Raw genomic sequence first — 19916 nt, forward strand, 5'->3', positions numbered from 1 at the left:
ATATGAAAATATAATTAACATGACTAATCCTGAGAGAGCAACAGGAAAGAAGACTGTGCCAAAATGCATACACCTGGAGAAAAGAATAAACCTCATGGAAAAGGGTAACATATCAAAGCCATGGTCTGGCTGGACCCAAGCCCTTCCCCCACCCCAGCTCACCTGCAGGAGGAAGAGAGACGGAGCAGGGAGGGAATGGAGGCCTGGGATTGCTAAATACCTAACTCCAGAGATCTGCTTTGGGAGCACAAACTACATTTCATGGTGCTTTCATGGTACTCTTGTGATTAGGGGGTTGGAAAGCTAAGACAGGCAGAATTCCTGGAGAGACTGAGATTCCAGCTGCTTGTGGAAAGGAGGGACCCACATCAGGTTGCTCTAGAACAAAAGAAAGGTGGGCGGTCTGAAAGACTCCCTAACAAGGAAGCCCTTAGCAAGAGGGCTGCTAAAGGGGCAAGGATTGCACGGAGCTTACTGTTCAGGAGAAAGAACAGGTAGACAAAATTGTCCAGGTGCACTCTATCCCAGTTGGGAACTTTCTCAATCTTAAGGTGTTCCAGCACCCTGGCTGGCTACACAGCTCAAAAGACCCCCTCTGTGATATGCAGCCTATTGCGCCTTTCTCCTGGCCAGCCCCATCTGGTTCAGAAACAGGCAAACACTACCCTGGCATTAGGCCAGCCAGAGGGAGGCCCTGTCTACAGCAACTACAAATGCAATGCATAGAGGATTATACCTGTGTGCCCGGCTGACTGGTTATGGCAGTGGAGACAGGCATGGCAACCAGAAAGCAGAAAATGGCTCTTTCCTCCCCACAGCCACCAATAAAAATGCTCCCCTGTGACCACCGACATTGCTTCAGAGGCAGAGCAGCTCCAGAGAGTGGAACTTCTGGGCATTAGAGGGCGCACATACAAATATGAAATGCCAAAGGAAGCTGATTCAAAGTAAAATTATGAACAAAACACCTGAGAAAGAGTCAAATGAAACTGACCTCATGAATCTTCCTGAAAGAGATTTCAAAATAAAAATCATTAACATGCTCATGGAGGTACAGAAAATATTCAAGAACTCAGGAATGAATTCTGGTTGGAGATCCAACTGTTGAAGAGCACAATGGAAGGCATTAAAAGCAGATTTGATACGGTGGAGGAGATGATAAATGAAATAGAAATTAGAGAAGAGGAATACAAAGAAGCTGAGGCACAGAGAGAAAAAAAGGATCTCTAGGAATGAGAGAATATTGAGAGAACTGTGTGACCAATCCAAATGGAACAATATTCGCATTATAGGGGTACCAGAAGAAGAAGATAGAAAAAAAGGGATAGAAAGAGTCTTTAAGGAGGTAATTGCTGAAAAATTCCTGGGGAAGGAGACAGTCTCTCAGGCCATGGAGGTGCACAGATCTCCCAACACAAGGGACCCAAGGAAGACAACACCAAGACACACAGTAATTAAAATGGCAAAGATCAAGGATAAGGACAGACTACTATAAGCAGCCAGAGAGTGAAATAAGACCACATATAAAGGAAAGCCCATCAGGCTATCATCAGAATTCTCAACAGAAACCTTACAGGACAGAAGGAAGTGACATGATGTATTCAATGCAATGAAGCAGAAGGGCCTCGAACGAAGAATACTTTATCTGGCAAGATTATCATTTAAATTTGAAGGAGGAATTAAACAATTTCCAGATAAGCAAAAGTTGAGGGAATTTACTTCCCATAAACCATCTCTACAGTGTATTTTGGAGGGACTGCTATAGAAGGAAGTGTTCCTAAGGTTTAATACCTGTCACCAAAGGTAATAAAACCACAGAAAAGAAAGTAGAAGAGCTAATTACTAAGCAAATGCAAAATTTAATCAACTATCCCCAAAGTCAATTAAGGGATAGACAAAGAGTACAGAATTTGATACCTAATATATAAAGAATGCAGGAGGAAGAAAAAGGAGGAGAAAAAAAGAACCTTTAGATTGTGTTTGTAATAGCATATTAAGTTAGTAAAGTTAGACTCTTAGATAGTAAGGAAGTTAACCTTGAACCTTTGGTAACCACAAATCTAAAGCCTGAAATGGCAAAAAGTACATATCTATAGATAATCACCCTAAATGTAAATGGACTGAAGGCACTTATCAAAAGACATAGAGACACTGAATAGATAAAAAAGTAAGACCCATCTTTATGCTATCTACAAAAAACTCACTTTAAACTGAAGGACATACACAGACTAAAAGTGAAGGGATGGAAAAAGATATTTCATGCAACTAATAGGGAGAAAAAAGCAGGAGATGCAGTACTTGTATCAGACAAAATAGTCTTCAAAACAGAAAAAGTCACAAGAGAAAAAGAAGGACATTACATAATGATTGTGGGGTCAATTCAACAAGAAGATATAACCATTATAAATTATCTATGCACCAAACATAGGAGTACCTACATATGTGAAACAAATACTGACAGAATTAAAAGGGGAAATAGAATGCAATGCATTCATTATTGGAGACTTCAACACTCCACTCACTCTGAAGGACAGATCAACCAGACAGGAAATAAGTAAGAAGACAGAGCCACTAAACACACATTGGAACAGAACAGATGGACCTAACAGACATCTACAGAACTCTACACCCAAAAGTAACAGAATACACATTCTTCTCAAGTACACATGGAACATTTTCAAGAATAGATCACATACTAGGCCACAAAAAGAGCCTCGTTAATTTCAAAAAGATTGAAATTGTACCAACCAGTTTCTGAGACCACAAAGGTATGAAACTAGAAATAAATTACACAAAGAAAATGAAAAATCCCATAAACACATGGAAGCTTCACAACATGCTCCTAAATAACCAATGGATCAATTACCAAATAAAAACAGAGATCAAGCAATTTATGGAGACAAATGACAACAATAATTCAACACCACAAAATCTGTGGGACGCAGACAAGGCTGTGCTAAGAGGAAAGTATATTGCAATACAGGCCTACCTCAGGAAAGAAGAAAAATCGCATATGAGCAGTCTAAACTCACAATTAAAGAAACTAGAAAAAGAAGAACAAATAAGGCCCAAAGTCAATAGAAAGAGGAACATAATTAAGATTAGAGCATAAATAAATAAAATCGAGAAAAATAAAACAATAGAAAGAATCAATGAAAGCAACAGCTGGGTCTTCTAGAAAATTAACAAAACAGATAAACTCCTAGCCAGACTTATCAAGAAAAAGGGAGTCTACACACATAAACAGATCAGAAATGAGAAAGGAAAAATCATTATGGATACCGCAGAAATACAAAGAATTATTAGAGAATACTATAAAAAATTGTATGCCAGCAAACTGGATAACCTAGAAGAAATGGACAACTTTCTAGAAAAATACAACCTTCCAAGGCTGACCCAGAAAGAAACAGAAAATCTAAACAGATCAATAACCAGTAATGAAAATGAATTGGTAATCAAAAAACTACCTAAGAACAAAACTCCTAGACCAGATGGCTTCATCCCTGACTTTTATTAAACATTTAGTGAAGACCTAATATCCATCCTCCTTAAAGTTTTCCAAAGAGCAGAAGAAGAGCAAATACATCCAAACTCATACTATGAGGCCAGCATCACTCTAATACCAAAAAAAGGCAAAGACACCATAAAAAAAGAAAATTACAGACCAATATCCCTGATGAACATAGATGCAAAAATACTCAACAAAATATGAGCAAACTAAATTCAAAAATACATCAAAAAGATCATCCATCATGATCAAGTACGATTTATTCCAGGGATGCAAGGACGGTACAACATTCAAAAATCCATCAACGTCATTCACCACATTAACAAAAAGAAGGACAAAAACCACATGATCATCTTCATAGATGCTGAAATAGCATTTGACAAAATTCAACATCCATTCATGATAAAAACTCATAACAAAATGGGTATAGAGGGCAAGTACCTCAACATAATATAGGCCATATATGACAAACCCACAGCCAACATTATACTTAACAGTGAGAAGATGAAAGCTTTTCCTTTAAGACTGGGAATGAGACAAGGATGCACACTCGCCCCACTTCTATTCAACATAGTACTGAAGGTCCTAGCCACAGCAACCAGACAACACAAAGAAATAAAAGGCACCCAGATTGGCAAGGAATAAGTCAAACTGTCCCTGTTTGCAGATGACATGATATTGTATATAGAAAACCCTAAAGAATCCACTCCAAAACTACTAGATCTAATTTCTGAATTCAGCTAAGTTGTGGGATACAAAATTAACACCCAAAAATCTGTTGCATTCCTCTACACTAACAATGAACTAGCAGAAAGTGAAATCAGGAAAACAATTCCATTCACAGTTGCATCAAAAAGAAGAAAATACCTAGGAATAAACCTAACCAAGGAAGTGAAAGACCTATACTCTGAAAACTACAAGACACTCATTAGAGAAATTAAAGAAGATACCAATAAATGGAAACACATCCCATGCTCATGGATAGGAAGAATTAACATTGTCAAAATGGCCATCCTGCCTAAAGCAATTTACAGATTCAATAAAATTCCTATCAAAATACCAACAGCATTCTTCAATGAACTAGAGAAAATCATTCTAAATTTCATATGGAACCACAAAAGACCCTAAATAGCCAAAGCTATCCTGAGAAGGAAGAATAAAGCTAGGGGATTTTGCTCCTCAACTTCAAGCTCTACTACAAAGCCACAGTAATCAAGACAATTTGGTACTGGCACAAGAACAAAACCATAGACCAATGGAACAGACTAGAGAGCCCTGATATAAACCCAACCATATATAGTCAATTAATATATGATAAAGGAACCATGGACATACAGTGGGGAAATAACAGCCTCTTCAACAACTGGTATTGACAAAACTGGACAGCTATATGCAAGAGAATGAAATTGGATTATTGTTTAACCCCATACACAAAAATAAACTCAAAATGGGTAAAAAACTTGAATGTAAGTCATGAAACCATAAAACTCTTAGAAGACAACATAGGTAAAAATTTCCTGAATATAAGCATGAGCAACATCTTCCTGCACTCATCTCCTCGAGCAAGGGAAACAAAAGCAAAAGTGAACACATGGGACTACATCAAACTAAAATGTTTCTACGTGGCAAAGGACATCATCAACAGAACAAAAGGGCATCCTACAGTATGGGAGAATATATTTGTAAATGACGTATCTGACAAGGGGTTAACATCCAAAATATGTAAAGAACTCACATGCCTCAACACCCAAAAAGCAAATAACCATATTAAAAAATGGGCAGAGGATATGAACAGACAGTTCTCCAAAGAAGAAATGCAGATGGCCAACAGACACATGAAAAGATGCTCCACATCACTAATCATCAGGGAAATGGAAATTAAAACCACAAGGAGATATCACCTCACACCAGTAAGGGTGGCCAGCATCGAAAAGACAAAGAACAACAAATACTGGAAAGGATGTGGAGAAAGGGGAACCCTCCTACACTGCTGGTGGGAATGTAAACTAGTTCAACCACTGTGGAAAGCAATATGGAGGTTCCTCAGAAAACTAAAAATAGAAATACCATTTGACCCAGGAATCCCACTGCTTGGAATTTACCCAAAAATACAATTTCTCTGACTCAAAAAGACACACACCCCTATGTTTATTGCAGCACTATTTACAATAGCCAAGGTATGGAAGCAACCTAAGTGTGTATCAGTAGATGAATGGATAAAGAAGATGTGGTACATATACACAATGGAATACTATTCAGCTATAAGAAACAAATCCTACCATTTGCAACAACATGGATGGAGCTGGAGGATATTATGCTCAGTGAAATAAGCCAGGCAGAGAAAGACAAGTGCCAAATGATTTACCTCATTTGTGGAGTATAACAATGAAGCAAAACTGAAGGAACAAAATAGCAGCAGACTCACAGACTCCAAGAAAGGACTAGTGGTTACCAAAGGGGAGGGGTATGGGAGAGTGGGTTGGGAGGGAGGGAGATGGGGATTGAGGGGTATTATGTTTAGTACACATGGTGTGGGGGGTCACGGGGAAAACAGTGTAGCATAGAGAAGGCAGTGAATCTGTGGCATCTTACTTCATTGATGGACAGTGACTGCAATGGAGTATGGGTGGGAACTTGATAATATGGGTAAATGTTAGTAACCACATTGTTTTTTCATGTGAAACCTTCATATGGGTGTATATCAATAATACCTTAATAAAAATTTAATAAAAAGAATGAAGATTTCTTATCATGCATCAGAGACTCTCAAACAAGAATCCCCAAGCATAAGGGGCTCATGGAACAATGTGTAAATTTCCTCACTTTATGTGCCTCCATTTTTCCTCAGAATTCCTCTGTCTTCAAACTTTTTTCTGATAGACTTGAGCTTTTCCTAATCCAGTATCTATTTATTTAGGTTCTCTAACATGGCTTTTACCCCACAAATTTATTTCCCATTTCTATTTGTCTCTTATACCAATATATCCACACCACTTGTGTAGCTGTCTTCTGTTCTCTGAAAACCCTATTGAATTACACATAAAAGCTTCATTTAATTATAAATCATGGTGATTCAGAAAAAAATGGTAATCCATAAGCAGTATTCCTCTGATGGAGTCCATTTTCCCTATTTCTGACTCTAGCAACAACCTTAATGAGCTTAACTAATTTCTTCTATCAGCAGCATCTAGATTCTACTCAGGTTGTATAAAATAATTAGAGTTGCTATCCAAGAAAAAATATCTTTTTGCACAAGTTACTCCTCAGGAGAGCGAAAATGGTAATTCCCATGCAAATAACAATTGAAGTATACTACCATTTGCTTTCAGCATCCTGGAAAGCATTACTCTGTGTCTGTTTTTTTGTGCAATAGTTACTGATTTTTTTTTTTTTTCGGAGCAATTCCAACCCTTGAAGAGCCATATTTTTAAGGCCCATAGGAAATAAAATGACTTGAAAAACATAAAGTCAGAAAATGTGAAAAGGATAAAGAGCAACACAATAAATAAACCCATCCACAGCAAAAAAAGGAAAAGCACATGAGGGAAATCCAGGTGTCAGAGACAAGCCTCCCATCTTGACCCAGCATGCTGGTAATCTGCATAAGCACACAGGTGAGGGAGCTTTTCTGAGATGTGATGCTGGACCTGCAGTGTGTTGCCATGGAAGTGAAGCTCGATTTTTTTAGCTCCTGTGTACCCTCCTCAGCACTTATGGCAATGGTGACAGGTTCTTTCCCTTTGTTTGGAAACTGCTCTGGAAATGGCCCTGCCTCTTTCCCAAAGCACTGAATGACTGCATTGTGAGGCCACACTGGAACCAAATTACATGAGAGAGAGATTTTTCACTTCCATTCCTAAAATTAGACTCTCATGTGTGTGCTGGCTTAACAGAAGCAGAAACATTTTGCTGAAAGGGGCCTGCTCAGTGGTGATGCGAATTGCCATGCTTTTCAAACACATTTTCCGAACCCACAGCACATGGGCAGGAATATGACACGAGGCAGTTCAGGGCACCTTTACTGACTTTGGAAATTTGTTCTAAAAGGTTGGTCTCAAGAGGGAGGTGGTGTGTTTTTGGAGAGGGTCTCTGAGCCACAAAGGATATATATATAGTGTTTTCCAAGCAGATGGTAGTGCCAGAGTATTTGATGAATGGGAACAGATTTCCTGGTAGGACAGCAAAACAACTGTACTTGGCTTTGGAATCACAGAAAATTGCTTGTTCCTTGTCTCTAGACCTCTCCATGTGCAAAATCCAAACCTAACAAAAAATGGGTGAAAATAGTTTTGAAAATTCATAGTGTTTACTTCATGGTTATGTCTGAATAGTGACTGAGGTCTTCAAAGGGCAGTACTATATATAATAAAAATCATCAGATAGATATTCTCATTCACTTTGAGATATTTTCTAATCGAACAGACTTCATTGCAGATGTAGCACATAAACATATTGGTTAGGTCTGGACTTAAAATCCTTGTAACCATCAAGAAAAGGACAATGGAATGAATAGCCAGATCTAAGTAAGGTATTTGAATTTGGGCTAAAATATCAAACTTCATAAGTATAGCTTGAAAACCACTACTATAACTACCTGTTCTTCTACACACCTGCCTCCAATTCACTTTGAACAGAAAGCTCTCTCTGACCATGTTCTGTTAAGTATGAATTTTTCATGCATGTAAGGGTATATGTGTTTGTACAATAAAACTGTATTATTCTGAAGTATTTTGGAAATGTGACAGGGAGGAAAAGACTCTGTAACATGTAAATTGTTTTCATTTATGAAAGAACCCAAGGCTTTAAGAAAAATAGAATATTTCCCTTAAAGCAGGAATAGATGTCTAAAAAACTTTAGGTGGCTAAGCAGATCCAATGTTAATTTTTAAGGTAAGTGTTAAAAAATAAAGAGAATTTGACATTGAGATACAAATAGATTAAGCAACTTAATTACACTGAATTACATTTCTGGTATTAAATGATAAAAGGGGACACTGTATTTATGCTAAAAAGAACACTGAGAAGGCCTTTGTCCTTAAGTACTTGTCTGTTTAGGACTATACTTCTAACCTCTGTTAATTTTATATAACTTTACTAATACAGGAGGCTGTCCAATGTGATATATAAGGTTCTATCCAGCTTTAAAAATCTATGACTCATCAGAGAAAGTTTGTTTTTATGTGTAAATGAATACATGACATAGGTATGTTCCTTGTAAATATGATATAAAATTCTTACAACTGCAACTGTTTGCCATATTCAGTCTTTTATATATAATGCCTACTTATGTCATTGTGGGTGACTCTACGCCATTGGTTTTATAAGTTATTAAAATGTCACAGATGACACCTACATTTATTTAAGTAACACAATCTTTAGAGTTCATATCATATTAAATATATACATAGAGGAGCTGACAGACCAGTCTGAGCAGTTTTAGCATTATGTGTATTATGAGAGGTTAAATGCAGTTCTTTGAAATGATTTTAAATGTAATCTATAAAAAATGTTCACTTTATTTCTTTAAGGAAGAATATCCTAAATTCAGGTGATCTTTAATGATCATTTGTACCAACTTTCAATAAAGTATTTTCAAGGTTCATTCATATTATTGCATATGGCAGGAATTCCTTCTTTTTTAAGGTATGTATATACCGCATTTCCTTTAACCACTCATCTGTTAACAAACATTTAGGTTGCTTCCACATCTAGTCTATTATGAATAGTGGTGCAATGAACACAGGGATGCTAATATCTCTTTGAGATACTGATTTAAATTCTTTTGGGTAAATGTCCAGAAGTGGGATTGCTGCATCATTTGATAATATAAGCCAACTGAAATAAGCCAAAAGGACAAATACCACATGACTCCACTTATCTAAGGTCATCTAAAATACCACTTACACGAGGTATTCAAACTCATGGACACACAGAATAGAATGGTGGTTGCCAGAGCTGAGGGCTCCTGGAGATGGGGAGCTGCTAATCAATATATATAAAATTTCATTTATGCAAGATGAGTAAGTCCTAGAGATACAACAACATATAACATCATACAGATAACAATACTGTGTTGTACAGTTAAAAAGACTGTTGGGAGGGTAGATCTCAGGTTGTCTTCTTATCAAAAACTTATTTAAAAGGTACTGTTTTTTCAAATAATACCTAGCAAATAATACAGTACTTTCTGAAAATGAGACTGTTCTTACTGTAGGATATATTTGAAATATTATGCTCACAAACTGGATTTAAAGTACAGTTCAGTGATCTCTGTAGAATATTGTAGAGACCATGGCAGAGCAAAGAGCTCTGTGCTCACTGGGTGAAGACCTGCTATGGCATCTGTACTGATATTTCATCCATGCTTCCTTTGGGCTCCTCTTTAACACTGGACAGAACCAACTCAATCTTCACTACATTTTTCTATCTGTTCTTAAATAAAAAATGTTTCATTTTGGATGTTTTAAACCCCCTATAATTCTTTAATGGCAGCAACTGGACCCCCTGCCCAAGCCAGTTTTAACCCAACCAAGATACTAGAAGGCAGAGCACAGAGTTGTGCCTATCAGCTCAATGGGGACAATGGAGCCCAAGGCTCCATGACTCTGCATGGGTATAAGACTGGACCCAAACTTTATTTACTCTTAGGCCTATCAGATGTAAGACCTGGGAGGAGCCTTGTTATTTACAAATTAAGAAATTGAAGCCTTTGCACTTAACCAAAGAGGGACACACAAGCATTTATTACACTCATCTTGTTTATTTTTAAATATGTATTGCTAGGGCAAAGTTGTGATTTTCTTTACAATATATACAACTTTATATGAAGAATAAAAATAAGCATTAAGGAGATTTCTTCCTCTAGGAAAATACTTTACATAATTAGTCTAACCACTAAACTATCAGAAAAGAACCTGACCACAGCCACAAAAGATATCTGATATACTTAGAATTCCAGTTGCCAACTGTGTTTTTATTCCTGTTTATTCAAAGACAAGTGGACATATTTTATAAACTTGGGAATAAAAAGGAATACCTTCTAATCAAGGCACAGTGAGCAAGCTCTTGCAACTGACAATCAAGTGTTCAAATATTGAGATTTATTTATGCAGGGATGTCAGCTTGTTGTATTGAATTGACCTTGCAAATCAGCTAATATCACTGCAGTCAGAAATAGTTTCTGCAGAAAAATATCATAATTATTTGTAGAAGTACCAATAACAGTGAGAAGTGAGAATAAGTCACATATGCCTTTGTATTATCCAGTCCAAGTCACAGCCTTCCACCAGGATTCCCTTTATGTGATTCTCAATGCTCTGAGATCCATTGTACTGTTTTCCATCCTGAGATCTCATCTACTATCTCTACTCATTTCAGTTGTGTTTATACAAGTAGTTGCAACTGGTGGTTCTATCATATGTCTAAGCTGTAAATGCAAGCAACACTCACAAATACAGAAATTTAACAAATATTGTTTTGAACTTGGGTAGATCTATAGTACTCTTTGCATATGTCCAATAGTATATTTCAAATAATCGATTTTCTTTGTGTTAAAGTGCCCTTGGACACATAAAAAGCTCTTTAATTCTAAAACATTGTTTATCCATTCAACATCACTGAAATTAGCAGGAACCTGACATGGAACAATTGCCACCTTTTCTCTTTCTTATATGGTACATGTGGTAATGGTGCATCCCACATCAGTAACATCTCAGATTGAAATAAGATATATCTTCCCCACCCATTTCTTGTGGAGAAAAAAAGTCTTCTTTGATGGAAAAGAGCATGCATTTAAAAAAACTATGGCTGAACACTAACTTGAAAAGTTGCTTAACCTCATCTACTCTTAATTATGCAAATACTATGTATTTAAATATGCACACACATCAAGAACAGTTGAGGACTCTTCTAAGTTTTCTTAAAGACCTCTAACACTCTCTTTTACAGACTTTAAAAATCAGTCGTGTAATCAGTTTCACATTTGTTGTGCCTCTTTTTCAGTAAGATAGTACACATGCCCGCATTGCAAGGTTTGATGTAGACCTCAATTCCCACTCCAAAAGAAACTAAGAAACATCTCTTTTTTTCCTTTCTTTTCATTTACATTCCCAGTTCTTCAGAGATGGTCTTGCCATATATAATATTCATAATAAGCTAACTATATTTCTTAGGTTTCTTGGAACAGAGAAGAAATGAGATGTTTTCAGTCAAGGGCCCTAGCACAGTCATACTGTGAATCTAATATAAAAGGAATAATGGCAAAGAAAATTTTTTAAAATTAAAATATGGGAGAGCAAAGAAAAAAGCCCTACCAGTAGTATTTTATTTCATGATGCAAAAATCCCTTCTATCATCATGAATACTGACATATATATAGATATTTGAGAGGGAAGATAAAACATAGATTCATTTCATTTAATATCATGATTTCTAACCCAAATGCTTGGCCAGTGGAAGAAAGAAAAATATATTATTATATGAAGTACCTGGCACCCCAAATCACCATTAACAGTAGTAATAGTTTAAAAACAAAATAAGAATAAAAAGACCTAGAATATCTTTCCAAAGTATGTTTTCATTAATGATATATTCTTTGTCTTTCACTTAAACTACTGTTGACTAGCTGTTTGAGGTTTAATTTTCCCTTAGTCACTTATGAAACAGAAATGATTACAATATGGAAAGGACACTAGTGACCATACACTTAGAAAACTCCTTTTTTAAAAGATATTAAAATATTACTGTCTACATATCTGTAAAGGAAACCAATCTAAAATCAGATTTGTTCAACTTCTCAACAAAACATTTCCCAAGAGTCACCACCTCAACCAACAACATTCTCACTAAGGTAACAGCCCACAGAAATCATTTTAAGTAAAGTATATGACAAGGTATGACATCTCAGAAAAAGTGCCACTTTACATTCACCAGGGCAAAGAAATTAGGCCCCAAAGTAAAAATTGCCAATTATTGTGATTGCTTTGTTGCACCAAAAGAGTTCAATTATATCACAAAGAATTTTAGAAAGCACTAACTTAAACAAAATATAAAATCTTCAAACTACCTACAGCTTTCCCCTAGCTCATAAATTACCAAATTTTTCATTTAAACAAGTCCATTCCCTATATTCACTAACTATACACATGAAATAGATGAGTAGTACTATCAAAGTACTTTCTACTTCTCTTCATTTCCTCTTTCTTCTTTCTGCTTCCTTTCAAAATTATTTTACATTCTTATTTCAGACCTCTTCATCCTTTAGTATCACATTTAAAAATCTGGATAATACGATGGTCATGATGGAAACTAATCACACTCTACATTGATGAATGGCTATTTACAAAATGATCTCTATCATTTTAAAAAAAGAAAATGTAATTGAGACTTCAAATTCCAAATAAAATGCTACAACTGAAATGACACTGACTAGCTATGAGTGCTGGAAGTCACCCACCTGGGGCAGCATGCGATTTTCTTCCTCCAGCTGTCTTACTCTTGCCTCCAGCTGCCTAACATAGGACAAGGTTGATTCTAAAATTAAAAAGAAAGAACTCACATTATACACACAGGTCTTGTTTGATGCACTGTTAGGATATTTCTGGCTTCATTTATTCAAATCAGATAGTGACTACTTAGTCTGTTATTATTTTTAAAAAAGATTTCTTTCTAGAAAAAACAATAATGGAAGCCATTGAAACTACAAGCAGTTTGAACAACTACAGTGTTAAGAGAATTAGAAAAATGTATAGGTGGTGAGATTGCAGGGTTTTGCATACCATGCAGGCCTCAGAACTTTAGATATCTTGAAGACAATTATTCCCTTTTCTACTTATTTTGTCTATTTTGAACTATCAATGAATTGTCCCACAAGTAAGATATTTTATAATGTTAATTAAAACCTAAATAAATTACGAGTTCACATTAAAAAATAGAAAACAGAAAAATTTTCAAATATCCAGCTCCCGTCATTTTCCCAATAAATATTTCAAGTCTTAAGGGCAATATTTGTTGTCATATATCTACAGATATCATGGCTGTAGTGCAGAAGAGAGCTACAAAAAGGCTAAATAATTAGGCTGAGTTTTTACTTTCATTTTTGTTGAATGTGACAGATTTCCCAAATCTCTAGGGAAATCAGGGTCAGATTTGATATCCATTCTTGTTTTCCTTTCATTGCATCAGGTATGTGCCAAAAGCTCAGTATCAGCATCTTCCTTAGTGTCTCTTCCATGGTGAAACTCTAAAGTTTATAGCTTTGTTTGAGGAAAGGCAGTCACAGGTGGAAAAAAATGAAGTTTCATTTTTGAGGAATAATTTGACAATTAACTCTCCATTAAAATGAAAATATTCAAGTGCATCATAAAGCAACATAGGTGCAATTCATTTATTACCCAAGAACACACATATTTTGGGTACAGTGAAATGTACATAACAGAATCCCTCCCAAGGATATTGCCATAGTTAATATCAAAGCAGCAGATCATCCTCAGTGCATGCTCTTCAGCCTCAAAAACACAAAAGAGCAAGAAACAAGACCAAGATAAAGAGGTAAATATTGGGAGTCCCTAAAAATCCAAAGTTAGGATGGATATTGATGCAAATTAACACCTTGATCTGAAATTCATCATGGAAATTCTACTCTTTAATTTTTATACGGAAATTAGTTATATTAACTCAATTCTATTTTTATGATCTCCAAAGCAACATTTAATTTTCTTAAAATACACAGAAGGGTCCATTATTTAATTCATAAATGGAACTATTAAGCTCATCCTGAACAGTTTATAGCATGCATGTTTTCACAAATCTTTGTCCAAAGTTCCTACACCAACATTAATGTAACTACCCATAGATCTCACACCAGTGGAAAGGACTTAGCCTTAAGCATTCTTCCTACAAGATAGGAGCACAAGGTCAAGGAAACTGAAGACATTTTCTAGATATATTTCTAGATATATGCTCTCATTTTTTTAGCTCAATGAAGTGTTAAGAGTTTGTTTTATGGACTTTTCCAAGTAGAAAAAAAAGCATATGGCATAAATGAATAACAGACTTATTGATTTCATGAAACTGCATTACTCTGGCAAATGAATAAGTGATTTGTAGATCATCAAACCATGAATTTAGATTGCCTGATTTATAGTTTTGCAAACCCCACTCTATTCTAGAAAAACAACAACTTGATAAGGGCCATCCAAGTGAAAAGCTGCTCAGAAATATTCTACTTAAACCATGAACAAATACAATTATTTTCTCCCTTGTTCATAATTTACTGCTTATCTTTACTGTATCTATACTGCACTATCCCTAAGGCTATGATACTTAAAGCAGCTGAAATGACTCTGCACAGAGAAAGTCAGGTGACCTTTGAAAAACACCACAGAATGGATTTTAATTCAATAACTATCTTCAGTCACTTTATTTCTTTTTAAAATCTTGGCAGTGTACATATTTGGTGGTTTTACTAAGTTTCTATGTATTTTACAAAAGTCATGCCAGTTCAAAAAAAGGGGGTAAATTCCTGAATTTGGAAAATGTTCCTTAACTCTAATTTTTAATGTCAAGAGAATGTTACTACAAATATGGGCTGGGACAGGAAGAGATAGGGAATAATTTAGACAGGTTAAGTAATGAAAAAATTAGCTTTATAGTGAAGGTAAAGCTAAGGAGAGTTTTGAGTTCTTGTGTTCAACAAAATACTACTGTGTCACTGACTTGTGACAGGCACTATTCTAGGGTTGGGATGAAAAGAAAGCCAATTATTGCAACTCTTAAGCTTCCCAAAATACAAATTCCATTTTAGGATTACAAGCTTATGTGCTGTGTTCCAGAAGGTCCTGTTTTCCTAGGCCCAGGCTCTGTTGGAATTATTACTTAACAATGAGTGGATATGATCAATGAGAAACTCCTCAGATCAGTGGGGTGGGGGTGGCGGTGGGTGTAAGCTGGGGGAATAATTGATCTGCATGCATACATAAGAGAATTCATGCTGGTACTTGTTTTATTCATCAAAAAACTAATTACATAATTCTTTAAATGGGAGTGGAGTGGGCAAACATTTTTCTGGAATATACTGTACAATCATCACTAGGTCTCCAAGCCCTTGTATGAAGAGCTACTGAATAAAACCACCCAATCCTTTGTGAGAAAAATAAGTATCGGTTTGTTAAGCCCTTAGGATTTTAATATTTGTTACTGTACCATATGCTAGCCAAGCCTGACTACTAGTACATAACCAATAATGGGATAGAAAATATGTGAACATTTTTAAATAAAACACAATAGGATAAATTGTAAGGAACCCATACTTTTAAAATATTCACATCACAATTCACATCACAGTACTGCTTGATCATTAGAAAAAGAAGGATAAAATCTTGGGTATAAGAAAAAAAAGGAGGCCTGTGTGCCCTGGAACATGCTTGGCCCATCTGCCACAACCCCTCCCTACGCTGCTCTCCCTTTTGTTCCTTACTCAAGGCACTTTCACCATGGTGTCAAGTATAAAATAGGCAGGGAATCTGGAGTACAGTTGTGCATTGACTTAAGAGAAGTGCCTAACAAAAAACTGGTGTTTTTTTTAATATAAATTGATACACACACACACACACACACACACACACAATATTAGAATGTACTGTAATTTGAATTGATCTTTACATTTTTATACCAGTAGCTGACAGTTATTGAAATTGAGATTTCAAAATGTCATTTTTGCTTTCAGAACTCTAAGAATGAGGCTCCAACAGAGCATCGACTTCCCCCATGAAAAAACAGCCAAATTCTATGGTATACTGTACGCAGATACACAGTGTATTAGAGGAGGATGGACCCTTTTTCCAAAAAGTATATAACCAGTTGGGGAGAGAGAAAAAGGAAAAAAAATCAAACAGTAAATTAATATGAAATTCAGTGCTACATCACGTAGAACAGGAAAACAGAAAGAGAACAATATTGGTTGCAATTATTATGAAGGAGAAATTTGAGTTTAATGGATCAACAGAACTTTGATGGGCCAGAGAGACATGAGTGGAGCCGTAGGATGGACAGGAGCCAGGAGCCAAGACCTGTCCTGTAGTGACAGCTGAGACGGAAGGAGTCACATGAAGGAAGAGAAAGAGAAGTACCTGTGGGGAGAAGGAGGAAACTTCTGGTCATGAACCTGGAAAGCCTATGTCAAGACATAATCAGGCACCTGATGGTTTGTTCCTAACCTCCCAAAGGATTTTCCTTTTTCTTTACACCACAGGAAATCTATGGACATCTACACATTAAAACAGCAAGACTAAGCAAACAATACCAAGGTGAAATTCCAACAACATTCTCAAGATGTAAATCATGGGTGTGTTTTCAGAGCAGGAGCCATTTCTCTCTCTGTGTCTCACTTTTCTTTGACCTATATGTAAAAGTTCACAGCATCTCTCATAATAAAACAGTATATAAGAAACAGTCCTAAAACTTCCACTAAATTCACATCTAAATGGTTCCAATTTTAGAACCGAAACATACCTTAGAGATTTCCTAATCCAACCAGTTCCCCATCCCCTAACTCATTTGGCAGACGACAGAACAAAGCCCAGAAAATAGTGAATAGCCCCTCACGCTGGAGATGAGTCACATATATTCAAAATATTTTGTTTCATTGCTAGGGCATCAGGATGATCCCTAGCTTGGATTTTCTAACCATTAAGTGATGCCAAGCTTCTTACACAGGTAGTTCAATTCTAAGTTTTTCCTCTTTCTACTTCATTTTAGGTATTCTGGATGGATTTTTACTTTTACAGTAACTTAATATTGTAATTTCCTGGACTTGATTTCACTTCAATTTACCTGAAATGCATGTAATTGCATAAAGTAGTTTGACTTTTTCCTCTGCTAGTTTGAAAATACTCTGATAAAAATATTAAACCCTTTGATTTCCCCTTGGTTTCTAAACATGTTTCTCTCCCTAGGGAAATACCCATCCTTGAAATCACCAATGAATTATGGTGATTATTGTACATAAAAAGTTTATCATTGGTAGATGCAACTGTCTAAGGTTTGTCAAACTTCTGAGTGGTTTTGATTCAATGAAATGCTGTCTGGTCTCCAAAATTTCAGGGCAGAAAATAAAATCTGGTAATGGTTCATTCTAAAACAAATTACATCATTTGGAAAGGCGTACAGGAGGAAAATCATCTGGCAGACTATTTTGGCCGTGGGTTTACACATGTTAGCTTTCCCGTGGCTCGTTCAGGTTGGCCTCCCTTGGTCAGAGAGAGGCCGGGGGTCGTGCAATGTCAGATCTGGAGGCAATCTCTTCAATAAACTCTCAACTCTAAAGACACTGCTTGGATTAGTTTCATACTAATTCCACCATCCACAGGTTTTTATACATTCCTAAGAAAATTACCTGAGAACTATATACTTTAAAAATTATTACTGTTCTGACTAAAAGTATTTCTCTTTCTTCCTCAGGCAAGCAAAGGTCAGCCTCCTACTTAGAATTCACGTTAGTCCAAAAGTATAAGTGATTACATTTCTCACTATAATTTGATGCTTTTCTTATTTAAAAAAATCTTGTTGAAATCAGCATTTTAAGATTTTACTGGATATTTAACTAAGATTGCCTTATTCACACAGGTCAGTATTTTTTTTTTTTTTTTTTAGTGGGAGCTTTAATTGTCCTAAGTAAGTAAAAAATGATGTTAGGTCTTGCTCCCCACCCTTTCTATGAAGTTAATTCTACTCTTAGATCCTTCTCTCTATACCAACCTAAAATATAGGTTATTTCCTATCCCAGTTCTCCCATTGGAAACCTGTTATTCTCTGGCCCCAACTTCTCTTACCTCTGGATCTCTGCCACACCTCCCCCCGGCCAAATACTCATTTTAATCTGCCTAGGTCAATACTCACCCTTCTGTGCCTGGTATAAAAAATAGCTTTTTAATACTTAGAATATCCAAAGGTTGGAATATATTACTTTGTATGATAATGTACTTCATGTTATTGGAGGTATTCAGTAAAAGCTCAGTGGGATACTGCAAATACGTCTACCTGTGTATGCTGCTGGGCTGGTCCCTTAACTCTGGAGTTCAATAATTCTAAAATTCTAAATTCCTCCCATTCCAGGAATCTTTTCTTCCCACTCCAGTTTTCCTTCTTCCCAATGCATTTGCTATCAATCAAATGTTTAGTATTTTGTGATTTTTCTTTACCTACTTTCTTATGTTATTTTCATGTTTTCATTTTTTGCCCAAATATGATAAGAAAATATTCCCCCCCACACCCACCCAAAACCCTACACAGTGATGTTCCCTGAAGAGGTTCAATACAGACTTGTTGATTTACTTTATGTCAAGACTTCTTCACTCAATAGTAAATATTTGTCTGTGCTAAGCACTGTTCTAGATACTGGGGATACAGCCGCAGGCAAGAAGAATGAGGTCTGTGTGTTCATGGAGTTCACATTCCAGGGGGGATGATGGACAATCAAAATCAAATACAATTCTTTGTGAAGGTAATATGTGCAATAAAGAAAACAAAACAGTACTAGCACACAGAGATCTGGGCAAGTACATTAAGGAGCACAGTTTGGGGAAGAGCTCTCTGAGGACCACAACCTGTGAACAGCCAACTGTGCAAAGATCTTGGAGAAGAGAGTTCTAGGCATACAGAAAGGCAAGGGCCTGGTGAGGAGGACTCACATTCTGGATCCAATGGTAAAGGGGGAAGTGACAACAATTTGAGACAGATATCTGTTTATTGTGTCACCTTCCTCCACTGCTTAAATTTTTTAAACTGTGTGCCCTTTTTGGCTGTTCACACTCTAATCTAGATTTAAATACTTTGACTACTAGGCTTTCTTTGTGACAAAAATCTTAGCATTTGGCTCCATTCTCTCACCTACCCCATGTCCCATCCACTGGGAAATTCTGTTGACCTTTCCTCCAAAATACCCTGATAATCCAACTTCACAAGAGTCCCTAACAGGTGTTGTTTCTGTTTTTGCCTCCTTTCCCAGGTCTTTTTTCATTCAATATCTATTTCAAACCTACAGCAGCCAGTTTCCTTCTAAAATGCTAAGTCTGATCATGTCATTCTTTGTTCAGAACCCTGCAGTGGCTCACCATTTTGCTCCACATAAAAGCCAAAGTCCTTAAAAAGTCCAGCAGGGAGTCACATAATCTGGCCACCTGGCACCTCTCTGAGTTAATGCCGTCACACCCTCCGCTCCAACCACACAACCTCCTTTCTGTTCCTGAACATCCAGGCATGCCCTTTACTTTAGTTGTCCTGCTACTGAAGTGCTCTTCCCCCAGACAGCTGCTTAGCTAAACTTCCTCACCTCCTTCAAGTCTTTGTTCAATTCTCAGCTTCTCAGTGGGACTGACCGAGTCCACCACATTTAATCCTGCAACCTGCCCCT

The 19916-nt window shown here is 36.5% G+C and overlaps 1 protein-coding gene across 6 annotated transcripts in view; it reads right to left on the minus strand.

Moving 5' to 3' along the window:
- Positions 1-19916, minus strand: part of CCDC85A (coiled-coil domain containing 85A) — a 193652-nt gene that overhangs the window by 29280 nt on the left and 144456 nt on the right. For 5 of the 6 annotated variants that reach the window (XM_036926051.2, XM_036926050.2, XM_036926049.2 and 2 more), the window contains exon 3: positions 12963-13039. The exons of the other annotated variant lie outside the window; for it this stretch is intronic. In XM_036926051.2, the coding sequence (XP_036781946.1) occupies positions 12963-13039 (77 nt within the window). The remainder of the gene's footprint in view (positions 1-12962; positions 13040-19916) is intronic. 6 annotated transcript variants of the gene reach the window in all.

This window comes from Manis pentadactyla, chromosome 2 (genome assembly GCF_030020395.1).
Source record: "Manis pentadactyla isolate mManPen7 chromosome 2, mManPen7.hap1, whole genome shotgun sequence".
Lineage (NCBI taxonomy): Eukaryota > Metazoa > Chordata > Mammalia > Pholidota > Manidae > Manis > Manis pentadactyla.